The sequence below is a fragment of the Chiloscyllium plagiosum genome, chromosome 4 (genome assembly GCF_004010195.1).
Source record: "Chiloscyllium plagiosum isolate BGI_BamShark_2017 chromosome 4, ASM401019v2, whole genome shotgun sequence".
Lineage (NCBI taxonomy): Eukaryota > Metazoa > Chordata > Chondrichthyes > Orectolobiformes > Hemiscylliidae > Chiloscyllium > Chiloscyllium plagiosum.
Window position 1 is genome coordinate 60,197,527 of NC_057713.1, and position 25,104 is coordinate 60,222,630.

The 25,104-nt window shown below is 41.6% G+C and overlaps 1 protein-coding gene across 2 annotated transcripts in view; it reads left to right on the forward strand.

Moving 5' to 3' along the window:
- Positions 1-25,104, forward strand: part of mapre2 (microtubule-associated protein, RP/EB family, member 2) — a 154,098-nt gene that overhangs the window by 99,995 nt on the left and 28,999 nt on the right. For both annotated transcript variants that reach the window (XM_043688284.1, XM_043688283.1), the window contains exon 2: positions 13,526-13,653. In XM_043688284.1, the coding sequence (XP_043544219.1) occupies positions 13,533-13,653 (121 nt within the window). In that variant the 5' untranslated portion in view covers positions 13,526-13,532. The remainder of the gene's footprint in view (positions 1-13,525; positions 13,654-25,104) is intronic.

Consider the following 25,104-nt stretch of genomic DNA (forward strand, 5'->3'; position numbering starts at 1 on the left):
CTTGACACTTAGTTTAAACCTTATTCTTGACACTTCTTCCGTTAAAATACACATACTTCAGCCTATCCCACTGACTGTGTAACTTTTCCCTATCAACTGTCTGTCCTTCCTCACTGACTACACGCCGTATCTGCCTGTTCACCGGCTACCCCGTCCTCTGCCTAGCATTGTAATCTCTGGAGGAATCTCACCAGTTTTTTTTTGTCATTTAAGTGCAGACAGCCTATCAATTTTAAGCCCTTTTCTAGTGATTGAAATTTCCACCTCTTTCACCTCCTTGCTCAAGGTAGATGCAAATATCCTTATAATGCCTCAGGTATGCATTTTGTCAGGAAACTTTTAATAGGCATTGCCAAATGTTATGTTACACTGATCAATGGAAAAGGGCAAGGAACAATGTGAAGTTAGAAAATCATCCAAGAGAAAACAAACTTCAATGAGTATCCAAGAATGACAGGCAAAGCAATAACTTGATAGCGGTCTGTCCTTGTGGGTGAGTTCTCGCACCATTCACAAATTAAAAAGGGCAAACAAATCCAGAGACTCCTGGGTGATGAAAGCAACAAGATTAAGTTGGGGTCAGTGTGGGAGGTGGGGGGCGGGGGGAAGGGAAGGTGTTGAAGTGAACTAGGCTGGTGAATAATACAACTGCAAAGTAGGTTGTATGCAGAAAGTTGAGGGGACAGTGAGCAACTAGAAGTGAAAAACTAAATAAGAAAAGTAAAGAAAGCATGGAATGAAATTGGCGACTAACATAAAAGGGAAGGTCTTCTATTGGTGCATAATGAACCTCATTACAAATATGGACAAAAGAACCTCCAAGAGGTGAGTTGACAATGACAACTCTTGACATCAAGTCAGCGTTCAACTGAACCTGGTTTCAAGAATCCCTAGTAAAACTGATCCCAATGAGAATCATTGGGGTAGCTTTATGTTGGTGACAGTGGTACCTGGTACAAAGAAGTTGGTTGTGCTTATTAGAGGTCAAGTATTTCACTCCCTGGATGTCACAACAGAAGCACTTCAGAATTCTTTGGCCAAATTAATTTTCAGTTGCTTCATCAAATGATTTCCTTCATCGTAAGGTCAGAAGTCAAGAATTTTCTGCACTGTTCAGTACATTTGTGATGCCGCGGATACTGATTCAGACAATGTGTGCAGCAAAAACTGACAAGTTTAGGTTTCAGCTGATAAGTGGCAGAAAACATTCATGATACACTAGTGTCATATAATGACCAATGCCAGCAAGAGAAAATTGAACCATCTTCCTGTAGCATTCAATGGCATAACCATCGCTAAATTTCCTGTTGTCAACATCTTGGAGATTATTATTGATCGGAAATTGATTTGGGCTAGCCATACAATTTATATGTCTACAGAAGGTTTGAATTTTGAGGTGATTAATTCCCAAGCAGTGTTCATCATTCATAAGACCCAAGTCAGAAGTGTGATGAATGCTTTCCACTTGTCTAGATAAACTCAGCTCCAAAGCTCAATACCATCAAGGACAAAGCATCCTGCTTGATTTGCACCAACCTACCATCTTCATTATTTACTCCTTCTACCTTTGAATCATGGTGGTAGCAGTGTGTACTCCCTGCACAATGCACCCCATCAATTCACTATGGCTTGCTTGACAGCATCTAACAAGCCTGTGACTTTTCTTTGGACAAAGGCAAGGGCAGAAGATAAATGGGCGCACCACTGTCCTGCAAGTTCCCTTCCTGAAGTGGAACTGGGTCAAAATTGTGAACTTCTTTCCTTAAAGCGCTGTGGGTATACCTACATCAGCTGCAGTGGTTCAAGATGATAACTCACCACCACGCTGTCATGGGCATTTATGTTCATCCAGCTAATGACTCCCTCATCTTATGAAAGAGTTTTTAAAGAAGTTTTGTTTTTGAATAGTAAGACTTAAAAACAGGGCCAATTAATAATTGGAAAGTAACTTACACTGGGAGGCAGAGGGCATAACTTTCATAGTGAATGAATACTTTGCATCAGCTTTTATGAAGGAAGAAGTTGCTAAGCAAGTCGTGATGAAAGAGGAGGTAATTCAAACTCTTGAAGCTTTTAAAATTGATCAGGAGAGACATTGACAAGCTATTTCGCCTTTAAAAAGAACCAGGATGAAACTCATTCAAGAACAGTGAGGAAAGTGAGTGTGGAATTATGAAGGCGATAGTCATATTTTCAAATCTCAGATGGTACCAGGAATTTGAAGAATTGCAGAAGTTGCATCCTTGCTTATAAAAGAATAATGTCTCGTAACTAGGCTGTCCTTGTTGTTCGTGAACCTTCAAAAAATGATAATTTAGTCACAGTTGAGGAAAATGAGGGTTAATTTCCTAAGGACGTATTATGTTTAAGCATCTTGCAGGAGTTGATTTCAGTTAACAGAGAACTGATAAAGATATAATGTGGTACATGAATTTGCAAAAAGCATTTGATGAAATACTGAAAAACAAACTTGGAAGCAAAGTTCAAACTTGTGGATTAAATAGGACAGCAGAAACATGGATGCAAAATTGATGGGCAAGGAGCACAGCAGAATAGTTAATGGATAATATGCAGAGTGTAGCAAGATTCATAGTGGAATTTCCCAGAGTTCGGGCACAATTTCAAAATAAATGGATGATCTGAAACTTGGAATTACTCCGAGCAATGTAGATCTTCAAAAGGACATTAAAAGATTTGTGAAATGACAGGCAACCAAGTGGCAGATGAAATTTAATGCAGACCAGTGTGAGGTGATTTCATTTTCTGAAGACTGCAGAGGAAATGTAAAATAGAGGCTGTATTTCTAACTGCAGTTCAGGAGCAGAGAGATCAGTGTTTTGTCATTGAAGGTGGCAGAACAAATTGAGAATGTAGTTAATAAAACATACAACTTCCTTGGCTTTATTAACAAGGACATGGACAAAAACCGGGAAGTTGTGTTAAATCTGTAGAGACCACTGTTTGGAGTATTGTGCCCAGTTCTAGGAATCATACTTGCACAAAGATGTGAAGGCATTTGAGAGTACCGAAAAGATTCACGAGATTAGTTCCTGGGATGAAGAGCTACAGTTATGTAGTTAAATTGGTGAAACTGGTACTATTTTCCTTCGTATCATTGAGAAGATTGAGAGGAAGAATTTGAAAGAGGAATTCAAAATCATGACTGCTCTGGACACAGTAGGTCAGAGCAAATGTGAAAGAGTACTGGATTTATGTAACTGGTAAAAGAAGCATTGGAAATGTGGGGAAAAATATTTTCGCACAGCAAGAGCTTGAGATCTGTAATGCACTGCTCAAATGTGGTGAATGCAGGTTCAGTAGAGGCCTTGAAGAGGGATTTGGAGTATTATTTGAAAGGAAGAACATGCAGAACTCATGAGGGAAGGCCAGGAATCAACATTAGGTAATTTGCTCTTTCAGATGGTAGTGCAGATAAAACTTGCTGAATGGTCTCCTATGCTGTAACTTTTCCATGGTTCTATTCATAGATGTAACCAGCAATTCATGAGAGAACTTTATTAATTAGTGTTGTTTGGTTAGAAAGATGTCGCAATAATTTACAATATGAAAAGTGAATAGTTACACGGGGAGATTACGAAGAGTTGTAGAGACCTACAGCACAGAAACAGACTGTCGGTCCAAGTTGTCCATCCCAACCAGATATTCTAAATTAATCAAGTCTCATTTGCCAGCATTTTGCCCATATCCCTCAAAACCATTCCTATTCCTATTCCCATCCGTATGTTTTTTAAATGTAATTGTACCAGCCTCCTTCACTTCCACTGGTGGCTCATCCATACACATACCACCCTCTGTGTGGAAAAAAACTTGTCCTTTAGGTTCCCTTTAAATCTTTTTCCCTCTCACCTTAAACCTATGACCACTAGTTTTGCAGTCTCTTACTCTGAGGAAAAGACATTAACTATTCATCCTATTCATGACCCTCATGATTTTATAAACTTCTAGAATGTCATCCTTCAGCCTCGACAACACTTGAGGGAAAATAGCCCCAGTCTATTCAGCATCTCCCTACGGCTCAAACCCTCCAAACCTGGCAACATCCTTGTAAATTTTTCCTGAAACCTTTTCAAGTTACACCACATCCTTCCTACAGCAAGGAAACAACATTTAAACACTGTATTCCAAAAGTAACCTAACCAATATCCTATACAGCTGCAACATGACCTCCTAGCTCCGCTATTCAATGCACTGACCAATTCTGGCAAGTGTACCCAAAGCTGCCTTTACCACCCTGTCTACCCGAAACTCCTCTTTCAAGGAACTCCTATGAACCTGTACTCCAAGGTGTCTTTATTCAGCAGTACTTCCCAGGACCTTAGCCTTAAGTGTATAAGTCCTGCCCTGATTTGCCCTACCAAAAGGCAGCACCTCACATTTATCTAAATTAAACTCCATCTGCCACTCCTCGGACTGTTTACACATCTAATCAAGGTCCTGTTGTACACTTAGGTAACCTCATTCCTGATGAAGGGCTTTTGCACGAAACGTTGATTTTCCTGCTCCTCAGATGCTGCCTGACCCGCTGTGCTTTTCCAGCACTACACTCTGGACACTAATCGCCAGCATCTGCAGTCCTCATTTTTGCCTGACCACCTTGGCTGCCCACTACACCACCAATTTTGGTGTCATCTGCAAACTTACTAACTATACCTTTTATGATCACGTACAAATCATTTTATATAAATGACAATGAGCAGTGGATCCAATATTGATCCTTGTGGCACACCGCTGATCACAGGCCTCCAGTCCGAAAAGCTATCCTGTTGTTGTCCAGTTTCCCTAACTCCATATCAGTCGAAGCAAGCACTCAGAGACACAGTATGACTTTACCTCCTTCGTTTTTATTCCGGGCCCTGGAGGGAGAGAGAATGTGCACATGGGCGATCAGAGCTATGAGTTCTGTCTTCTCTCAAACAGCAGGTTCTTACAAGGAGCAGCATCCAAATAAGGCCACATCTAAATTGATTGGCTGACTTACAATCAGGGAGCATCAAGAGTGCAGATTAAGCCGTTTGGCAATATACAATGGATGTTCCTAACCTTGTTAACTGGCATTACATAATGGATGTTTTTCACCTTGTTAACCCACTACCCTTGCACCCAGCACCTCATTGTTTCCTGCAAGTTCTTATCTGGTCAAAATCATACAAGCTGAGCCTTTGTTACACAACCCAAAGCTTAACTCTTTCCCTACTTGCTCATACCTTTATACACTTTCTCATTGTGTTTCCCACCTTCAAGCCAACTTTGTACCTAAATGGCTAATTCTCCCTGTATTCCATCTGATCTAACCTTGCTAACTTGTTTACCATGTGGAACTTAGTCTATATGGACTTCAGTAAGGTGTTCGACCACGTCCACTAATCTGCCTTTGTCACTTCAAAAATAAAACGGAATCAAGTTAGTAAGGTATGATAACTATCCCTAATCGGCCCTTGACTTTCCAAATGTAAACCCTATACAGAGGAACCTCGATTATCTGCATATCAATTATCCGAATTTCTGATTATCCAAAGAAGATCTCAGGGTCCCGATAGAAACATTACATCAAAGAGATGTTTGCAACACTGATCGCGTCATTTATTTACAGTGATTAAAAATGAAGTCTGCTTACTGAAATGCTGCCGAGAACAGTCCTGGCCATTGATGGAACCCGAGGCACTGTCTCCAAATGAGTGACCTCCGCCCTCCTCTTCACACGTTCCTTGGAGTTCTATACAGAGGTGTACTCTAAACCTACCTTCCCCAGATAATCTCTCCAACATTGTCCTGTACAGGGCAAAGGTGGAACTTGTCAAAAGGTTGTAGTCAAACCTTGTGTGCGCATGGGGGGGGCAGGTTGGGGCAGGGTTGATCAGGGTTTTGGGGGGGGGGTGCAGGGGCTTGCTAGCTGTGTTCAGGAGACGAGACAGCGCACAGTGAGCAGACTTGCTCTGTCAATCCAATTGAACTGATTGGTGGGGAGGCTTCAGCAATGCTGCAGCTCCCTTACACACGAGTGTGTGTCTGCTCAGAAACAAACCCTGAGACAGAGAGAGACCGAGCAAGGCAGGCAGAGCGAGAAGAAAGGAAACTTTAGAAAACTCAGAGCCCCAGAGGAGAAGCATTGATTCAATTAATCACATAATCAGTTATTCTAATGAAATAGTACCCGCCCATCTCGTTCAGATAATTGAGGTTCCTCTGTAATCCCCTCCAACAACTTATCCACCACTTACGTCTGGCTCACTGGTATATGGTTCCTGGCTTTTTCTTAGCACCTTTTTAGATAGTGTCATCACACTAGCCAACTTTCAGTCTTCTGTCACCTTGCCCGTGACTATTGAAGATACAAATATCTCATCAAGGGGCCTGGCAATCACTTTCCCAGTTTCCCGCAAGATTTTCAGGTGCATCTGCTCAGGTCCTGTGGATTTATTCACCTGCATGCATTAAGATGTCTAGCACCACCACCTCTGTAATATGGACACTTCAAGTTCTCTAGCTTCCATATCCTTGTCTACAGTGATGCACAATACTTATTTAGTAACTTACCATCTCCTATAGTTCTACACATTGATAGCTTTGCTGATCTTTTAAGGTGCTCTATTTTCTCTCCCTAGTTAGTCTTTTGTCCTTGATATATTTGTGGAATCTCTTTAGATTCTCTTTGACTCTATCTGCCAAAGATATTTCATGTCTCGTTTTTGCTCTCCTGATTTCCTCTTGAATATAAAATTTTAAGTTTGTTACTTTTGAACAATGCGCAGATTTTTTAAATTGCTCCCTTGTAACTGAGTTTTTTTTTCTTTTTAGTTCTATCTAACACTGATAGCGAATTGAATTTTTCCTATGAAGAGTCACACCCAATTGGTGTTCTTGTACATCCCATTTATCGTTTTTGGACTTAATTTGTCTGATGCAGCAAGCAATCAACTTACCCCAATGCTCCACATATTGGAAATGGGTGGAGGAAGAGACTGTCAGAATTCAGATTTTCTTTTCCTTGATAAAGAGTTTCAATTATTTTAATTATAGAGAAGGTTTGTTTCATAGTCAATATTTTTGAACCTTCGCTGTGCCCCTTAATTGGGTTGACATTTTTAGCATCCGTTTTATCTAGTTGGTGAATTACAAGATGTTTGTAGACTTTCAGGCTGTACCCAAAAAAGGAACATTTAATCATAATAAAAACTGATCATTTGCATTCAGATATTTGAGGAGGAAATGCTCCGTTGTTAACTATTGGAGTATACAAAACATTTTGCAGTGTTAAGCTATCTTCTCTGCCTTAATTTATTTTGGTTTTGATAACACCTTTAGTTTTTAGACACTAACTACTCATGGCACCTTTGGTGAGCTTAATTAAATCTCTATTTTATTGAAATGATAATTAAAACATGTTCACCATATTCCAAAGCTATCCGTCTGTGGCACTAAAATTTCTTGTCACCTCTGAAGTGCAAGCTGAAATGTAGAAAGCTATAACAAAGCATGTCAAGTAGCTATTGCTCTATGTGGTTTATTTCCACCAATGTGGTAATTTCCTGGAGATAAATTTTATCAGTGATGTCAACCAAAAATAAAATGGTTGGCAAAATTCCCATACATAGGTACTAAAAATTACAAGGGATTTTTGATTTCTGAGGTGATTTAAGCTCCATATTCAGCACAGACATAAAACAGGAATAGTAACCCCAGTATTTATGGGGTGGCAGGAGTTGTTCCAGATGAAAAACCAGAAGTAAGGTTTCCTGATCTCCTGGCGGCTGGATCTGGTTAGGTCAAATTGGGAAGGCATGTTAACATAGAAAAGTGAAGCCTTTTTAATAGTTTTTACTGATCATTCTTCCCTGCTGATTATAGATTGAGCACTATTTTTACAAATCACAAGTGTAAAGCATTGATGGTGGGCTTCAAATTTTAATTTCTTAATTCAATATTGGGAGTTAATATTACTTAATTCCAAGGTTGTTTTTATTCACTCATAGAACATGGTGGGCTCTGGATGACCAGCATTAATGTTCCAATCCGTAGTTACCCTTGAGAAGGTGGTAGTGAGCTGCTTTTCTGAACTGCTGCAGTTCATGTGGTATAGGTTGACCCATAATACACTTAGAGAGGGAAATCCCCAGGATTTTGATCTAGTGACAACGAAGGAATGGCAGTATATTTGCAGGTCAGGATGGTACGTGGCTTGGAGGGGAACTTGCAGGTTCCAATGTCTCTGCTGCCTTTGTTCTTCCAGATGGAAGTGGTCATAGGTTTGGAAGGTGCTGTCTAAGCAGCCATGTTGCATTTCTGCAGTATGTACTGCTGCTACTGAGTCCCAGCGGTGGATGCTTGTAGATGGAGCGCCAGTCGGGCAGCTGCTTTGTCGTGGATGGTGTTAAACGTCTTGTCTTATCCGGGATGCACTTATCCAGGCAAGTGGGGAGTATTCCATTACAGTCGTAACTTATACTTTGTAGATGATTGACAGGATTTGGGGAGTCAGGAGGTGAGTTATTCACTACAGTGATCCTAACCTCTGACTGCTCTTGTAGCCACTGTTTGTGGTGAGTCTTGTTGAGTTTCTGATCAATGGTAACCTCCAGGATGCCACTAGTGGATTTTGCTGATAGTAACACCACTGAATGAGAAGGGGTAGTAGTTAGTTCGTCTCTTTTTGGCGATCGTCATTGCCTGGCATCTGTGTGGCACATGCTACCTGCTTGTCAACCCAAGCCTGGATATTGTCCAACTCTTGTTCCATGTTGGTGTGCACTGCTTCTTTAGCTGAGGAGCTGCGAATGGTGCTGAACACTGAAGTCATCAACAAACATTCCCACTTCTGACCTTCCAGAGGGAACGTTATTGAAGCATCTAAAGATGATTGAGTCTAGTACACTACTCTGGATTCCTGCCGTGATGTCCTAGAGTGAGATGACTAACCTCCAACAACCACAACCATCTTCCTACATGCCAGGTGTGACTCCAACCAGCTGACAGCTTCCCCCATAATAACTATTGATTCCAATTTTGCTAGGCCTCTTTGATGCCACATTCAAACTTGATGTCAAGGGCTGTCCTTTCACCTCCAGTCTAAAATTCAGCTTTTTTGACCATGTTGAAGGCAATATTGAAGTCAAAAATTGAGTTGCCCTGGCAGAACTCAGACTGGATGTCAGTGAACAGGTTATTGCTGAGCAAGTGCTGCTTGATAGCACTTTCCATCACTTTACTGATGATTGAGTGTGAACTTTTGGAGGGCTAATTACCCTGGTTGGCAACTTTTCATATTAGGTAGATGCCTGTGTTGTAATTTTACTGGAAGAGTTTGGTTAGTTCTGGAGCACAAATCTTCAATACTGATAATTATGTACCTGTCAGGCAGGGAGGAAAGGGTCGTGCGAGTGTGAACTTTTGGAGGGCTAATTACCCTGGTTGGCAACTTTTCATATTAGGTAGATGCCTGTGTTGTAATTCTACTGGAAGAGTTTGGTTAGTTCTGGAGCACAAATCTTCAATACTGATGCTGGAATGTTGTCAGGACCCATAGCCTTTGCAGTATCCAGTGCCTCCAACCTTTTCTTGATAGCATGTTTAATAAATTGATTTGGTCAAAGAATGTTATCTGGTATCTGTGACGATGGATACCACTGGAGATAGCTGAGGTGGATCATCCATTTGGCACTTATGGTTGAAGATTAGTGCAAACGTTTCAGCCTTATCTTTGCACTAATGTGTTGGCTCTCCCATCATTGAGGATGGGATATTTTTGGAGCTGCCTGCTCCTCTGGTGAGTTGTTAAGTTGTCCACCCTTATTCGTGATTAGATGTGGCAGGACTGCAGATCTGATCAGTTGGTTGTGGGATCACGTAGTTCTGTCTATCACTTGCTGCTTCTGTTGTTTGGCATGCAAGTTGCCATTTTGGTAACTTCAGGTTGGCACCTCCTTTTTAGTACAGGTATGCAATCCTTTGCCTGAAATGCTTGGGATCAGCTGGATTTTGGAATTTGCAATTTTTTGAATTTTGGAATAAGTGACCGTTCAATGATGAAATTAAAAAAAAGAAATCTTACTGGGCAGCAGACTCACTGAGACAGAATTGAGACCTGCCAGTGCTGTGCCACGCCCCCCCCACCAACCTCCACATTACATCTGAGTGATACACAGTGGCTGTGGAGTTGGGTTAGCTGTTTGCACATCAAACAACCTTGTTAATGAGAAAAATTTCATGGAAAAAGCCTTTGCATTTTGGAGCTTTTTGGATTTCAGATAAAGGGTTGTCTACCTGTACCAACTGCTGCTCCTGAACTCCATTGAACCAGGGTTGATACTGAAGTGGGAGATGGCACAGTGCAGGATGACACTATGCACACGGACATGTAAGATGGCTGTTGAGCCATCAGTTGGCCACTTGACACACAAATGGCTGCCGGACCACAATATGGAGAGAGACAACAGAGCAAATATAGACACTCCCTGGGACCACCAGAATGCCAGCACAATGCACTCACAACCAAGTTAATTAGTTTAAGACTGGTGGGGGAGAACATACATATGAGTAACGTACACAGCCCGCTGAAGTGTCTGGGTGCAGCCAACACCTTTGATAGAAATGCATACAGCTTGATACAGACTCAATACAAAGTGCTAATAGCCAGGGCTGCAATAATGTCTTTCACAGGAAGAGCAATCAGCAATGGACTTCTGCACAGACATTGAAACTAACAACAACCGTGCTGAAATTAACAATAGGCAGCGCTGGAACTAACAATGACTGTATCGAACCTATCAACGATTCTGCAATGATTGCCGTAAATAAATCATGGTACCAAGACAATAATCTCATCACTGATCTGTTGTATCACAAGATGTGTAAAAGTATCTTGACATCTACTGCGGGTAGAGAGAAGAATCGCAGCTGACCACTGTGCTGTTGGTGTCTTTCTCTCTTCAGAGCTCCAATACTTCCTTTGTACAATAAACTGTCTTTGAACCCTGACCCTGATGCTGACACTGCTAATTTTCCCCATAATAATACTCTAGTTTGATAGTAATGATTGTGAGAGGAGAATTGCCAGACTATGAAATTGCAGGTAGTGTTGGCCTACAATTCTGCTGCTATTGATAACCCACAGGGCCTGATGGATGCCCAGTCTTGAATTGCTGAATCTGTTCAAAGTCTGTCCCATTTAGCATGATAGTTCCATACAACGCGATGGAAGGTATTCTCAGTGTGAAGGTTGGACTTTGTCATTGATCATTTTTACTGATACTGTCACGGGCAGCTGCATCTGCAGATTGATAAGTATGAGGTCAAGTCTGTTTCCCCTCTTATGGGGTCCCTCAACACCTGCAAATTGAATCTAGCAGCCTGGCCTAGGACCTGACTACCTCAATCAGTAGTGCTACTACTGAGCTGAAAATGTGTTGCTGGAAAAGCGCAGCAGGTCAGGCAGCATCCAAGGAGCAGGAGTCAAGAAGAAGATTGCAGGTTACGAATGTGGTGCTGAGTTCGAGGGTTGGGACTGAGACAAGGTGGGGGGAGGGGAAATGAGGAAACTGGAGAAATCTGAGTTCATCCCTTGTGGTTGCATCAGATGTGATATGTGGTAATCCTTGCCCATGTTTAACCTGAAGCTGTGATACTTCATGGGGTACGGAGTCAATGCTGAGGATTCCCAGGTCAACTCTCTCCTGACTCTATATCACTGTGTCACCACCTCTACTGGGTCTGTCCTATTGGTGGGACAGGACATATCCAGGAATAATGAGTGGTTTCTGGGGCATCATCCGTGTGGTATGATTCTGAGAGTATGACTGTCAAGCTGTTGCTTGACTAGTCTGCAAGACCGTTCTCCCAAATTCTTTTCCCTGGGATCGGGGAGTCCAAAACTAGGTTTAGGGTGAGAGGGGAAAGATATAAAAGGGACCTAAGGGTCAACTTTTTCACACACAGGATGGTAAGTGTATGGAATGAGCTACCAGAGGAAGTGGTGGAGGCTGATACAATTGCAACATTTAAAAGGCATCTGGATGGGTGTATGAATAGGAAGGGTTTGGAGGGATATGGGCCAGGTGCTGGCAGGTCGGACTAGATTGGGTTGGGATATGTGGTCGGCATGGACGAGTTGGATCGAAGGGTCTGTTTCCGTGCTGTACATCTCAAGTCTGTCAGTAAGTGGGACTTTGCAGGGTCATTTTGCATATTTCATTTCTTTGAGGCTTTGTAGTAATTACGACAGTTGAGTGGCTTGTTCAACCATTTCAAAGGGCAGTTGAAAGTCACCCATGTTGCTGTAGGTTCGGCGCAGATTGCCTGAGCTTCAGTAATGCTGTACTCCTGTTCGAAATGTTTTCTAATAACTTGCTCAAGGGCTTATGACACACACCTCTGGAGCATGTGGGTCATGAACCCAGACCTCCTGTCTCAGAGGTGTGGATGTCACCACTGCAATACAATACCGCCCCTTGTATTCCCGTTCTATGCTTAACAGTGCAAACCCAAGAATCCTTACTACCATTAGGAGAGGCAATGGCCAAGAGATATTTTGCTAGACTATTAATCCAGAAACTCGGCTAATGCTCTGGTGACCCAGGTTTGAACCCCACCGTGGCAGATGGTGGAACTTGAACTCAATAAAAATTTCTGAAATTAAAAATCCACTGTTCACCATCTAATCGTTGTCAATGGTCAGAAAAACACATCTGGCTCAATAAAATGCTCATTTGGTATCGCCATCTCCTGTTCCACACATTGGTGGCCTTACCAATCTTTAAGGGGCCCTATTTCTCTCCTGGAGTTATTCTTATCTCCTTAATGTAACCTGACCTATATAGGTCTGGTTTGCCTGCTTATAGGGAAGATCTGATTTGTATCGCCTGCACCAGTCAGTATGTAAAGCACCTACCAGCAAAGGAATTGCTTAGTGTTTAATTTCTTCAAAACTAAAAATTCTAACTGAATAAAAAGTAGTTGGTAATGAAATTACAAGACATCGGAATGAACTTAGATCACAAATAATTCAACAAATCTGATTACGCTGTGCTTTTTTGGGCAAAAGAATTCTTGTCTGTGAAAATAAATCAGTTATGATGTGAAAATAAATATCTTGAATGTCACTTAATTTTCATTGACATGAAATGAAGAAATGGGAATAATAATACTTAAGTGTAATCTTTGAAATTTGAATACATAATTGGCGAATTAACCTTTCACAATAATGATTTCCCATTGGAATGAAAATTAGAACATATTACCTTTTAGAAAATGTAATACAATACACTTGATGGATTTACAACTTTAAACTGGATGGATACTGTTTTCTTAACCACTTTCAATGCAGTGTCTCATTGCCATTTGTGATACAGGAAGATTTTGATTATGAAATTGTTTAATATGAATCTGTATCCCAGTTGAGTGAATGCCATCAAATTGGGAAGCTAAGAGTTGAATAAGTTAAATATGTATTGAATGTAGATTATGACTGAACATACTTAATCCACTAAATTTGTTTTATGAAATTCTTTTTCAGCTGGGGAATGGCTGTTAATGTGTATTCAACGTCCGTAACTAGTGAGAACATGAGTAGACATGACATCATGGCCTGGATTAATGACACAGTATGTTTAAATTACACAAAAATTGAACAGCTTTGCTCAGGTAAGAATGAAATCTATTTTAAAAATCCCAAGCTTAAATATGTTTTAAGAAATGGTGGTGATAAACTCAACATTTCGAGGTTGTTAAGTGTGGTCTCTGACAATTATTTTATAGTGGGTGAAGCACACATTCATAAGGTAAAATGCTGATCCATTACTCTTTGTTTAGGAACTATTTAATGTTGATCTGGAATATTTAAGAAAGAATATTACTCCCATGAACATTTGTTATAAATTTACTACTCACTCTTGCTTTAGTTATATTGCATATTAAATCTTGGTGCAAAATAGAGATTGTTAAATCTAAAGCTTGACAGTATTAAGCAAGAACTTTCAAAAGTTGATTGGGAACAGATATTCCTGGTTCAAAGCATGGCTGGAAAATAGGAAGCCTTCAAAAGCCTTTATGTACCTGTTAGGGTGAAGGACAAGGTTGTTAGGTGTAGGGAATACTAGATGACTAGAGAAATTGAGATTTGTTTAAAAAGAAGAAAGTCTATGTCAGGAATAGATAGCAGGGATCAAGTGAACCCCTAGTATAAGTATAAAGGCAGTAGAAATATACTTGAAGGAAGTCAGAAGGGCAGAAAGGTGACATGAGCTAGCTTTGGCAAATGGGGTTAAGGAGAATCCAAATCGATCCTACAAATACATTTAAGGACAAAGGAGTAACTAGGGAGAGAATAGGGCCCCTTAAAGATCAGCAAGACTGCCTATGTGTGCAACTGCATGAAGTAGAGATACTAAATGAGTATTTTACATCAGTGCTTATTATGGAAAAGGATATGGAAGCTTGAGAATATGGTGAAACAATTAGTGACATCTTGAAAGATGTCCATATTATATAGGTGATGTTAGGCTTCTTTAAAGTGCAAAAAGGTAAATAAATCTCTGGGACTTGATCAGGTGTACCCTAACCTCTGTGAGAAGCTAGGAAAGTGATTGCTGAGCCCCTTGCTGAGATGTCTGTATCATTGATAGCCGCAGGTGAGGTGCCAAAAAGCTGAAAGTTGACTAATGGTGCCATATTTAAGAAAGATGGGAAGGAAAAGCCAGGGAACCATTGACTGGCGAGCCTGACCTCTGTGTTGAGCAAGTTGTTGGAGGGGTTCCTGAGGAACAGGATTTACATGTATTTGAAAAGGTAAGGACTGATTAAGGATAGTCAACATGGCTTTGTGCGTGAGAAATCGTCCCTGACTAACTAAGAGCTGTACAACATGGAAACAGACTCTACGGTCTAACTCGTCCGTGCTGACCAGATATCCCAAATTAACCTAGTCCTGTTTGCCAGCATTTGACCCATATCGCTCTCAAACCTTCCTATTCATATACCCATCCAAATGCCTTCTAAATGTTGTCATTGTACCAGCCTCCACTACTTCCTCTGGCAGTTCATTCCATGCATGCACCACCCTCTGTATGGACAAGTTGCCCCTTAGGTCCCTTTTAATTCTTTCCCTTCACACCCGAAACCTGTGCCCTCCTGTTCTGGACTCTGCTACCCTGGGGAAAAGATCCTGGCGATTCACCCTATCTATGTCCCTCACTATTTTATAAACGTCGACAAGGTGACCTCTCAGCCTTCGATGCTCTAGGGAAAACAGCCCCAGCCTATTCAGCGTCTCCCTGCAGCTCGAATCCTGCAACCCTGGCAACATCCTTGTAAATCTTTTCTGAACTCTTTCAAGTTTCACGACATCCTTCCTATCGGAGGGAGATCAGAATTGAACGCAGTATTTCAAAAGTGGCCTAACCAAAGTCCTGTACAGCCGCAACATGACCTCCCAACTCCTATACTCAAAAGTACTGACCAATAAAGGGAGGCATGCCAAACGCCACCTTCATTATCCTATCTACCACGACTCCACTTTGAACAAGCTACAAACGCCAGTACAAAGTCTCTTTGTTTAGCAATAGACTGGATAGTGAAGGTGGCATTTGGTATGCTTGCCTTTATCGGTCAGTGCTTTTGAGTACAGGAGTTGGGAGGTCATGTTGCAACTGTACAGGACATTGGTTAGGCCACTTTTGGAATATTGTGAAATTCTAGTCTCTCTCCTGTAGGAAGGATGTTGTGAAACTTGAAAGAATTCAGACAAGATTTACAAGAATGTTGTCAGGGTTGGAAGGTTTGAGCTATAGGGAGAGGCTGAATAGGCTGGGCCTGTATTCCCTAGAGTGTCAGAGGGTGAGGGGTTACCTTAAAAGTTTATGAAATCATAAGGGGCAGGAATAGAATAAATAACCTTTTTCCCCAGGCTAGGAGATTCCAACACGAGAGGGCACATGTGCATGAATGGAATGAGCTTCTCAAGGAAGTGGTGGAAGCTGGTACAATTATAACATTTAAACAGCATCTCGATGGCAATATGAATAGGAATGGTTCTGAGGGATATGGGCCAAATGCTGGCAAATGGGACTAGATTAATTTAAGATATCTATTTGGCATGGTCGAGTTGGACCAAAGGGTCTGTTTCCATGCTGTACAGCTCTATGACTCTGGCTCTGGGACCCAACTGATGTCTCAGATCATGTTTTTGGGATCCTTCAGGGGAGGGGAGCAGCCCCAAGTTGTGGTCCACATAGGCACCAATGACATAGATAGGAAAAAGAATGGGAATGTAAGACAGAAATTCAGAGAGCTAGGGTGGAAGCTCAGAGCTAGAACAAACAGTTGTTATCTCTGGTTTGTTAACTGTGCCACATGCTAGCGAGGCAGGGAATATGGAGAGAGAGAGAGAGAGAGAGAGTGAGCAGTTAAACATGTGGCTACAGGAATGGTGCAGAAGGGAGGGATTCCGATTCCTGGGTAATTGGGGCTCATTCTGGGGTAGATGGGACTTCTACAAAGGCAATGATCTACACTTGAACCAGAGCGGTCCAGTATCCAGGGTATGGGGTTTGCAGTTTGCTAATGCTCTTCGGGAGGATTTAATCTAATTCAAAAGTGGGATGGGAGCCAGAATTGTAACTCCACTGTACAGGAGCTTGATAGTAGTAATGTCATGAATAAGGTTTCAAAGTCACAGGAGTGTCCTGGCAGGCAAGAAGGTGGTTTGAAGTGTGTCCACTTCAACGCCAGGAGCATCTGGAATAAGGTGGGTGAACTTGCAGCATGGATTGGCAACTGGGACTTTGATGTTGTGGCCATTTCGGAGTCGTGGATGGAGAATGGACAGGAATGGTTGTGGCAGGTTCCGGGATTTGCATGTTTCAATAAGATCAAGGAAGGTGGTTAAAGACGGGGAGGTGTGGCCTTGTTTATCAAGGACAGTATTACAGTGGCAGAAAGGACATTTGAGGACCCATCTACTGAGGTAGTACAGACTGAGATTAGAAACAGGAAAGGAGAGGTCACCCAGTTGGGAGTTTTCTATGGTCTCTGAATTGTTCCAGGGATGTAGAGGGAAGGATAGTAAAGATCATGTTACGGCTCTACAGGACATTGGTTAGGTCACTTTTGGAATATTGCGTGCAATTCTTATCAGAAGAATGATGTGAAACTTGAAAGGGTTCAGAAAAGATTTACAAGGATGTTACCAGGGTTGGAGGATTTGAGCTATAGGGAGAGGATGAATTGGCTGGGGCTGTTTTCCCTGGAGTGAGAAGCGATTTTATAGAGGTTTATAAAATCATGAGGGACATGGATAGGGTAAATAGACAAGGTCGTTTCCCTGGGGTGGGGGAGTCCAGAACTAGAGGGCATAGGTTTAGGGGAAAGAGGGGAAAGATATAAAAAATACCTAAGGGGCAACTTTTTCACACAGAGGGTGATGTGTGTGTGGAATGTGCTGCCAAAGGAAGTGGTGGAGGCTAGTACAATTGCAACATTTAAAAGGCATCTGGATGGGTATACAAATAGGAAGGGTTTAGAGGGATATGGGCCAGGTGCTGGCAGGTGGGACTAGATTGGATTGGGATATGTGGTCGGCGTGGATGAGCTGTACTGTACGTCTCTATGACTCTTTGATTTTGGATAGGTGCGAGAGTAACAGGATAATTATGGGGTCTTTAACTTTCCAAATATTGACTGGAAACGCTATGGTTCAGGTACTTCAGATGGGTCAGTTTTTGTCCAATGTGTGCAAGAGGGTTTCCTGACACAGTATGTAGATAGGCCAACAAGAGGCAAGGCCACATTGGATTTGGATTTGGTACTGGGTAATGAACCAGGCCAGGTGTTAGATTTGGAGGTAGGTGAGCACTTTGATAGTGACCACAATTCAGTTATGTTTACTTTTAGAGATGGAAAGGGCTACATATATACTGTAGGGCAAGAGTTATAGCTGAGGTAAGGTAATTATGATGCGATTAGGCAAGATATAGGATGTGGAAGGAAACTGCAGGGGATGGGCACAATTGAAATGTGGAGCTTGTTCAAGGAACAGCTACTGAGTGCCCTTGATAAGTACGTATCTGTTAGGCAGGGAGGAAGTGGTCGAGTGAGGGAACTGTGGTTTACTAAAGAAGTTGAATCTCTTGTCAAGAGGAAGAAGGAGGCTTATGTTAGAATGAAGAGTGAAGGTCAGTTAGGGTGCTTGAAAATTAAAAGTTAGCCAGGAAGGACCTATAGAAAGAGCTAAGAAAAGCGAGGGATTGTGGGGTGGGGGACATGAGAAGTCTTTGGCAGGTAGGATCAAGGAAAACCCTAAAGCTTTCTATAGATATGTCAGGAATAAAACAATGACTAGGATAAGATTAGGGCCAGTCAAGGACAGTAGTGGGAAGTTGTGCATGGAGTCTAAAGAGATAAGGGGGCGCTAAATGAATATCTTTCGTCCGTATTTACACAGGATAAAGACAATGTTGTTGAGGAGAATACTGAGATACAGGCTCTTAGACTAGATGGGGTTGAGGTTCATAAGGAGCAGGTGTTAGCAATTCTGGAAAGTGTGAAAATAGGTAAGTCCCCTGGGCCAGATGAGGATTTATCCTAGGATTTTCTTGGAAGCCAGCGGGGAGGTTGCAGAGCCTTTGGCTTTGATCTTTGTCATCACTGTCTACAGGAATAGTGCCAGAAGACTGGAGGAGAACAAATATTGTTGTCCCCTTGTTCAAGAAGGGAAATAGAGACAACCCTGATAATTATAGACCAGTGAGCCTTCCTTCTGTTATGGGCAAAGTTTTGGAAAGGGTTATAAGAGAGAGGATTTATAATCATCTAGAAAGGAATAATTTGATTAGGGATGGTCAACATGGTTTTGTAAAGGGTAGGTTGTGCTTCACAAACCTTACTGAGTTCTTTGAAAAGGTGACCCAATCGGTAGATGAGGGTAAAGCAGTTAATGTGGTGCATGTGGATTTCACTATAGCATTTGATAAGGTTCCCCATGGTAGGCTATTGCAGAAAATATGGAGGCATGGGCTTGAGGGTGATTTAGCGGTTTGAGTCAGAAATTGGCTAACTGTAAGAAAACAGAGGGTGGTGGTTGATGGGAAATGTTCATCCTGCAGTTCATTTATTCGTGGTGTACTGTAAGGATCTGATTTGGATCCATTACTGTTTGTCATTTTTATAAATTACTTGGATGAGGATGTAGAAGAATGGGTAAGTAAATTTGCGGATAACACTAAAGTCAGTGGAATTGTGGACAGTGCGGAAGGATGTTGCAGGTTACAAAGGGACATAAAAAAGCTGCAGAGCTGGGCTGAGAGGAGCAAATGGAGTTTAATATGGAAAAGTGTGAGGTGATTCACTTTGGAAGGAGTAACATGAATACAGAGTACTGGGCTAATAGTAAGATTCTTGATAAGGTGGATGAGCAGAGAGATCTCTATGTCTACGTGCATAGATCCCTGAAAGTTGTTAAGAAGGCATACGGTGTGTTAGCTTTTATTGGTAGAGGGATTGAGTTTTGGAGCCATGAGGTCCTGTTTTAGCTGTACAAAACTCTGGTGCGACTGCACCAGGAGTATTGCGTACAGTTCTGGTCGCCGCATTATAGGAAGGATGTAGAAACGTTGGAAAAGGTTCAGAGGATATTTACTCCTGGTATGCTGCCTGGATGGAGGGAAGATCTTATGAGGAAAGGCTGAGGGACTTGAGGCTGTTTTCGTTACAGAGATAAAGGTTAAGAGGTGACTTAATAGAGATACAGAGGATGATTAGAGGATTCGATCCGGTGGACAGTGAGAGCCTTTTTCCTTGGATGGTGCTGACTAGTATGAGAGGACATATCTTTAGATTGAGGAGCGATAGATATAGGACACATTTCAGATGTCGGTTATTTACTCAGAGTAGTAATGGTGTGGAATGTCCTGCCTGCAACAGTAGTGGACTCGCCAACATTAAGGGCATTTAAATAGTCATTGGATAACCATATGTATGATAATAGAATAATGTAGGTTAGATGGGCTTTAGATTGATTTCACAGGCCGGACCAACATTGAAGGCCAAAGGGCCTGTATTGCACTGTAATGTTCTATGTCCTATGATCAGAAAGAAGTAGAATGAGGCACCCTGGTTTTTTCTTCCGTCACGACGTCTCATTTCCCCTAAACACATTCCTCCCTGAGTTTTTCCCCTCCAAATATTTTGACATTTCAGATGTAGGAAGAAAAAACTGTACACAAACACAAATTATTCTCTTTGTTAGAAATTGTCTTCAGGCAAGCAGTGTCAACTTGGACTGTATTGTGAAACTCAAACGGCGATTTTCTGAAGAATGGCAATCTTGCACAGATTTCCACTGTTGCCTTAGTTCCGAAAGTAGTGAGTTCCATTTTTGGGAGTGCTGCAGAGTTGTACTTGGATTCTGACATTTCTTTCTTCGTACTTCAGTCTTTTCGCAGCAGTCAGCTGCCGTTTTCTGAAATTGCAATGTCATGACAGCTGCTTTGACAGAAAATTATATAACACAAAGTGATGTTAGGATGCTGAAGGGAAGTATACCAGGTAGATGGAGGGGATGTTGTAGCGATTTGCAAAAGGTGGCGAGGATTCAGTAATGCACTGTTTATGAAAAGTTGTGATGGGTTGGAGAAATGGGCTTAGGGGTGTGGTGTTGCAATCATTATGGTGGGGTAATATTGTAGGCCTCCTAAGTCAACAGGAGGTCGAGGAACAACATGTAAGCAGATAAAGAAAAGATGTAAAAACATGTAGTGGTTTGCATCGCCTCTCAGCGCCAGGGACCTGGATTCGATTCCTCACTCTGGCAATTGTCTGTGAGGAGTTTGCACGTTCTCCCTTGGTCTGCGTGAGTTTCTTCCCACAATACAAAGATGTGCAGGTTAGATGGCTTGGTGGTGCTAAATTGCCCACAATGTCCAGAGATGTGCAGGCTACATGAATTAGTCATGTGAAATGCAGGGTTAATAGGGTTAGGGTTAGGTGTATGGGAATGGGTCTGGGTAGGATGTTTCCTGGAGTGTTGGTGTGGACTCTATGGGCTGAATAGCCTGTTTCCACACTGTAAGGATTCGATAAATAGGCTTGCTGTAGTGGGTGATTTTAATTTCACTAATGCTGACTAAGACACCCTTGGTGCTGGGGCTTAGATTGGACAGAACTCTTTTTGATGTATATCTAGGATGGTTTCTTAAAACCATGTGTAGATGGTCCAACTAGGGATGGGGCTGTGCTAGACCTTTTGTTAGATAATCAAAGACTGGCTAAGTGATTGAAGTTTCAGTGGGGGGAGCATTTTGGGAATAGTGATCATACATCATAAACTTTAAGGTGCGTTATGGATAAGGTTAAAATTGGTCCTCAGGTGAAAATGCTAATGTGGGGAAAGGTTAATTACAACCGTTTTAGACTGACACTTCAGAAATTAGATAGGAGCTGGCTGTTTGATTTTAAAATTGGCTTGGCTGTAAGAGAAAATGGGTACTTGTGGAGGGGTGTTTTTCTGACTGGAGGTGAATGACTATTGTTCAACAACAAGGAACAGTGCTGGGGCCTCTGTTTATGTAGTAAGGTTGCAGATGACATGAAAATTGATGATGGAGTTATGGATAGTGAGGTAGACTATCTAAGGATATGCAGGATATAAATCATTTGAAAAGTTGGGTGGAGGAATGGCAGATGCAGTTTAACCAGACAAAAGTGATGCACTTTGGGAACTCAAATGCAAAAGGAAAATATTATTAATTGCAAGACCTTTGATACACAAAAGAGCATTAATATATGAAGGGATCTTCAGGTGCAAGTCCATAACTCCCTTTAAGTGGCAACATGAGTGAATAAGGTGGTAAAGAAGGCAATGCTGCAGGCGTGGCTTCAACAGTTGGGCATTGAGTGTAGAAATTGGACAGTCGTGCTGCAGCTGTAAGATCTTAGTTATGCCATATTTGGACTATAGTATGCAGATCCAGTCATAATACTAGAGGAGTGATGCGGACGCTTTGGAGAAGTTGCAAAAGAGTTTTACCAGGATGTTGCCTGGATTGGAGTGTATTAGCTATAAGGAGGGGTTGGATAAACTTGGATTGTTTTCATGAGAGTGTGGGAGGCTGAGGGTCATCTGTAGAAGCGTATAAAATTGATGAAATTATGGAATGGATAGAGTGGCAAGTTGATGGGTTGGATCTGGGATGAGATGGGTTGGGCAGATATGGAAACTGGTGAAGTCCGTGTTGAATACTCTTCTTCCCGGAGTGGAAATGTCAAACACAAGGTGAGAGAGAGAGAGAAAATATTTAAAGGTGTTTTCGTCTTGCCTTGCAGAGAGGGTGGTAGGTTCCTGGAATGCCCTGCCAGGGGAAGTGGAAGGAGCAGGGAAGTTGGCAAAATTTAGGAGCCATTTAGACAGATGGACAGACAGAGAATGGAGAAATATGGACTATATGCAGGCAGATGGGATGCGCTTAGAATGGCATCATAGTCGGCACAGACATAATGGGCCAAGGGGCCTGTTTCTGTGATGTACTGTTCCCTGTTCTAAATGGCTTAGTGACACAAGGTGGAAGGTGATGGTTGAAGGATGTCTTCCCAACTGGAAGACTGTGTCCAGTAGGATCCCACAGGGTTCAGTTTTGGGGCTTTTACTGTTTGTGGTTCATATAAATGATGAGGACTTGAATATAGGAGGGTTGATTAGTACAAATATTGGTGTGGTGGAAAATAGTGAGGAGGATAACAAGAAGGGAATATCGATGGGCTGATCATAAATTCATAAATGGAATTTAATCCTGGTTAAATGTGGTGTGATGCACTTGGATTCTCTTGACTTGTTTGTCCTACCCATGATGAACGGTAGGACCCTGGGAAGCACAAGATCGGCGTGTCCTCTGCATGCATGTACACTGATCCCTTTAAGATTTCAGGGCAGGTGGATGAAGTAGTTCAGAAAGCATATGGAGTTAATTGAGACGGAGTTTAAGAGCAGGAGCTTATGCTGTAAATTGTATAAAACATTGATTTAAGCCACAGTTATGGTATTGTGTGCAGTTCTGGAATCCATATTATGGAGGGCATATAATTGGCAGATGTTTAGAGGAGATTTACCAGAATGATGCCCAGGGAGAGCTTCTGTTATAAAAAGAGATTAGGCAGACTGGGTTGTTCCCCTTGAGCAGAGGAGATTGAGAGGGGACATGATTTGAGATATGTAAGATTTGAGGGGCACAGGTTGGCAAGAACCTTTCCCCTTGGAATGATCAATGACCAGAGGGAATAGACTTAAGGTAAGGGGCAGAAGGTTGAGAGGAGAAATAAGGAAATTTAATCCAGATGATGGTGGGAATCTGTACCTTACTTTTCTGTCAGAATGGTAGAGGAAGTAACATTCATAACATTTAACAATGTATATACCCTTGTGAGGCTAAGACAGACAAGGATTTGGGTCAAATGCTGAAAAATAGGGTTGTTTCTGACTCCGGGCACGATGGACCACTGATCTTTTTCTATGCTGTAGATCTCTATCATTCAAACTATAAACCACAAAAAAAATCAAATTCCTACTGTACTGCAAGTTCCCAGAAACACACACACACACCCTCTGGTTCTGTCTCATTCAGTCAGTGTTTAACAGTTTTTTTTTGGAGTTCTCTGATTTTAAGTAGAGACATCCAGCTGTTTTCAGAAAAAGATGAGCTCCCGGTAGAATCTTCAGTTTCCCAGGCACTTCCTTCAGTGTCTACTAAGGGTTCCTCAGTGACCCAATTAGCAACTCCCATTTATGCTGAAATAACAACTGTTCAATGGAAAATCTTGATCAATATGTCATATAGTACCTGTGGAGAAAAAACACATTTATGATTTGAGATTGATGACTTCTCATCAGAACTGCTGCCTAACCTGCTCTGCATTTCCATTATTTTTGTTTTATTTCAGATTTCCAGCTTTTGCAGAATTTTGTTTTAGTGCTCAAACTGCCACTATTGATCATAAGTGGTGCAGTTATAAGGTTTCCAGTTCAACTGGAAATGACTTGTTCCTATTTATATGGTGATGTTGAAAAATCAATGTTTGTGAATTGCTAGTTTTTAGAAAACATTTATTCTTTGCAACTCCAAGCTTCTGCATGCTGGAAGTGAACATTTCAGACAGCATTACTTGTAGCTGCTCATTATTCTAATACAGGAGAAAGTTGTGTTTATCTAAGCACTCCTGTTTGTGTCATATATTAAGCTACTGTACTTCATTCATTAGTCCTATGTTTTAGGTTCTCTGCCTGTAATTGGGGAATATTAAAATGTCAGTCTCAACTCTGATAGGTAAAGAAGTAGGGAGTAAATATTGCCACAAGTAATACTGTTTCTCACAGAAGTCCTGACTCAACAAGCATGTGTCTGCAGATGCTGTTTTCAGTAATGATGCAGTTCCTCAACAAAATTGACTTATGCCAACAGTATCAGACTTGAGTGGTGTCAAGAAGCAATCTGCTTTCTGGTCTGGTGAGGTTTCTGAATGTGACAGAAATGTTCATAGTGCTGACTGGTGTTGGGAGAGGTTATGCTCCAGTTGTTGCTCTGATATTTTTGAACTAATATTATTGAGTTTTTCTGAGGATCCTTGCCAGATCTTTCTCGATTATCCCTTTCCATATCAATGTGACAATGGTGATCATTGTTGTGTTTCCACCTTAATGATGAGAGTTCGCAGGACCAAGTTTATCCTCCATTAATTTCTCTATTTGTAAGATAATTAGATATTCACCAAACCTGATCTCATCTAAAACAGGTGACTGAGACGGAACCCAGGAAACTGTGGAATAAGGAGATCAAACTATATATCTTGTGCATTGCAACTGCCTGAGTATTGTTTATTGATGGCCACAGTGCTAAACTGGACTGGAGCTAGAAAGTCAGTGTTCATAATCCTACTTTTCCCTATTCTTGAGCATTTGTAGCGATTTTTGGTATGGACCAGAACAAACCACTGCAAAATATATTAAGAAGAAGGCCTAGACCCTGACTTGTTCTTATTTTAAAGGTAAATGTAAGGTCTTGCATCCCAATGCAAATCGATTGGTTGAACTACTTGACTTGAAGCAAAACATAC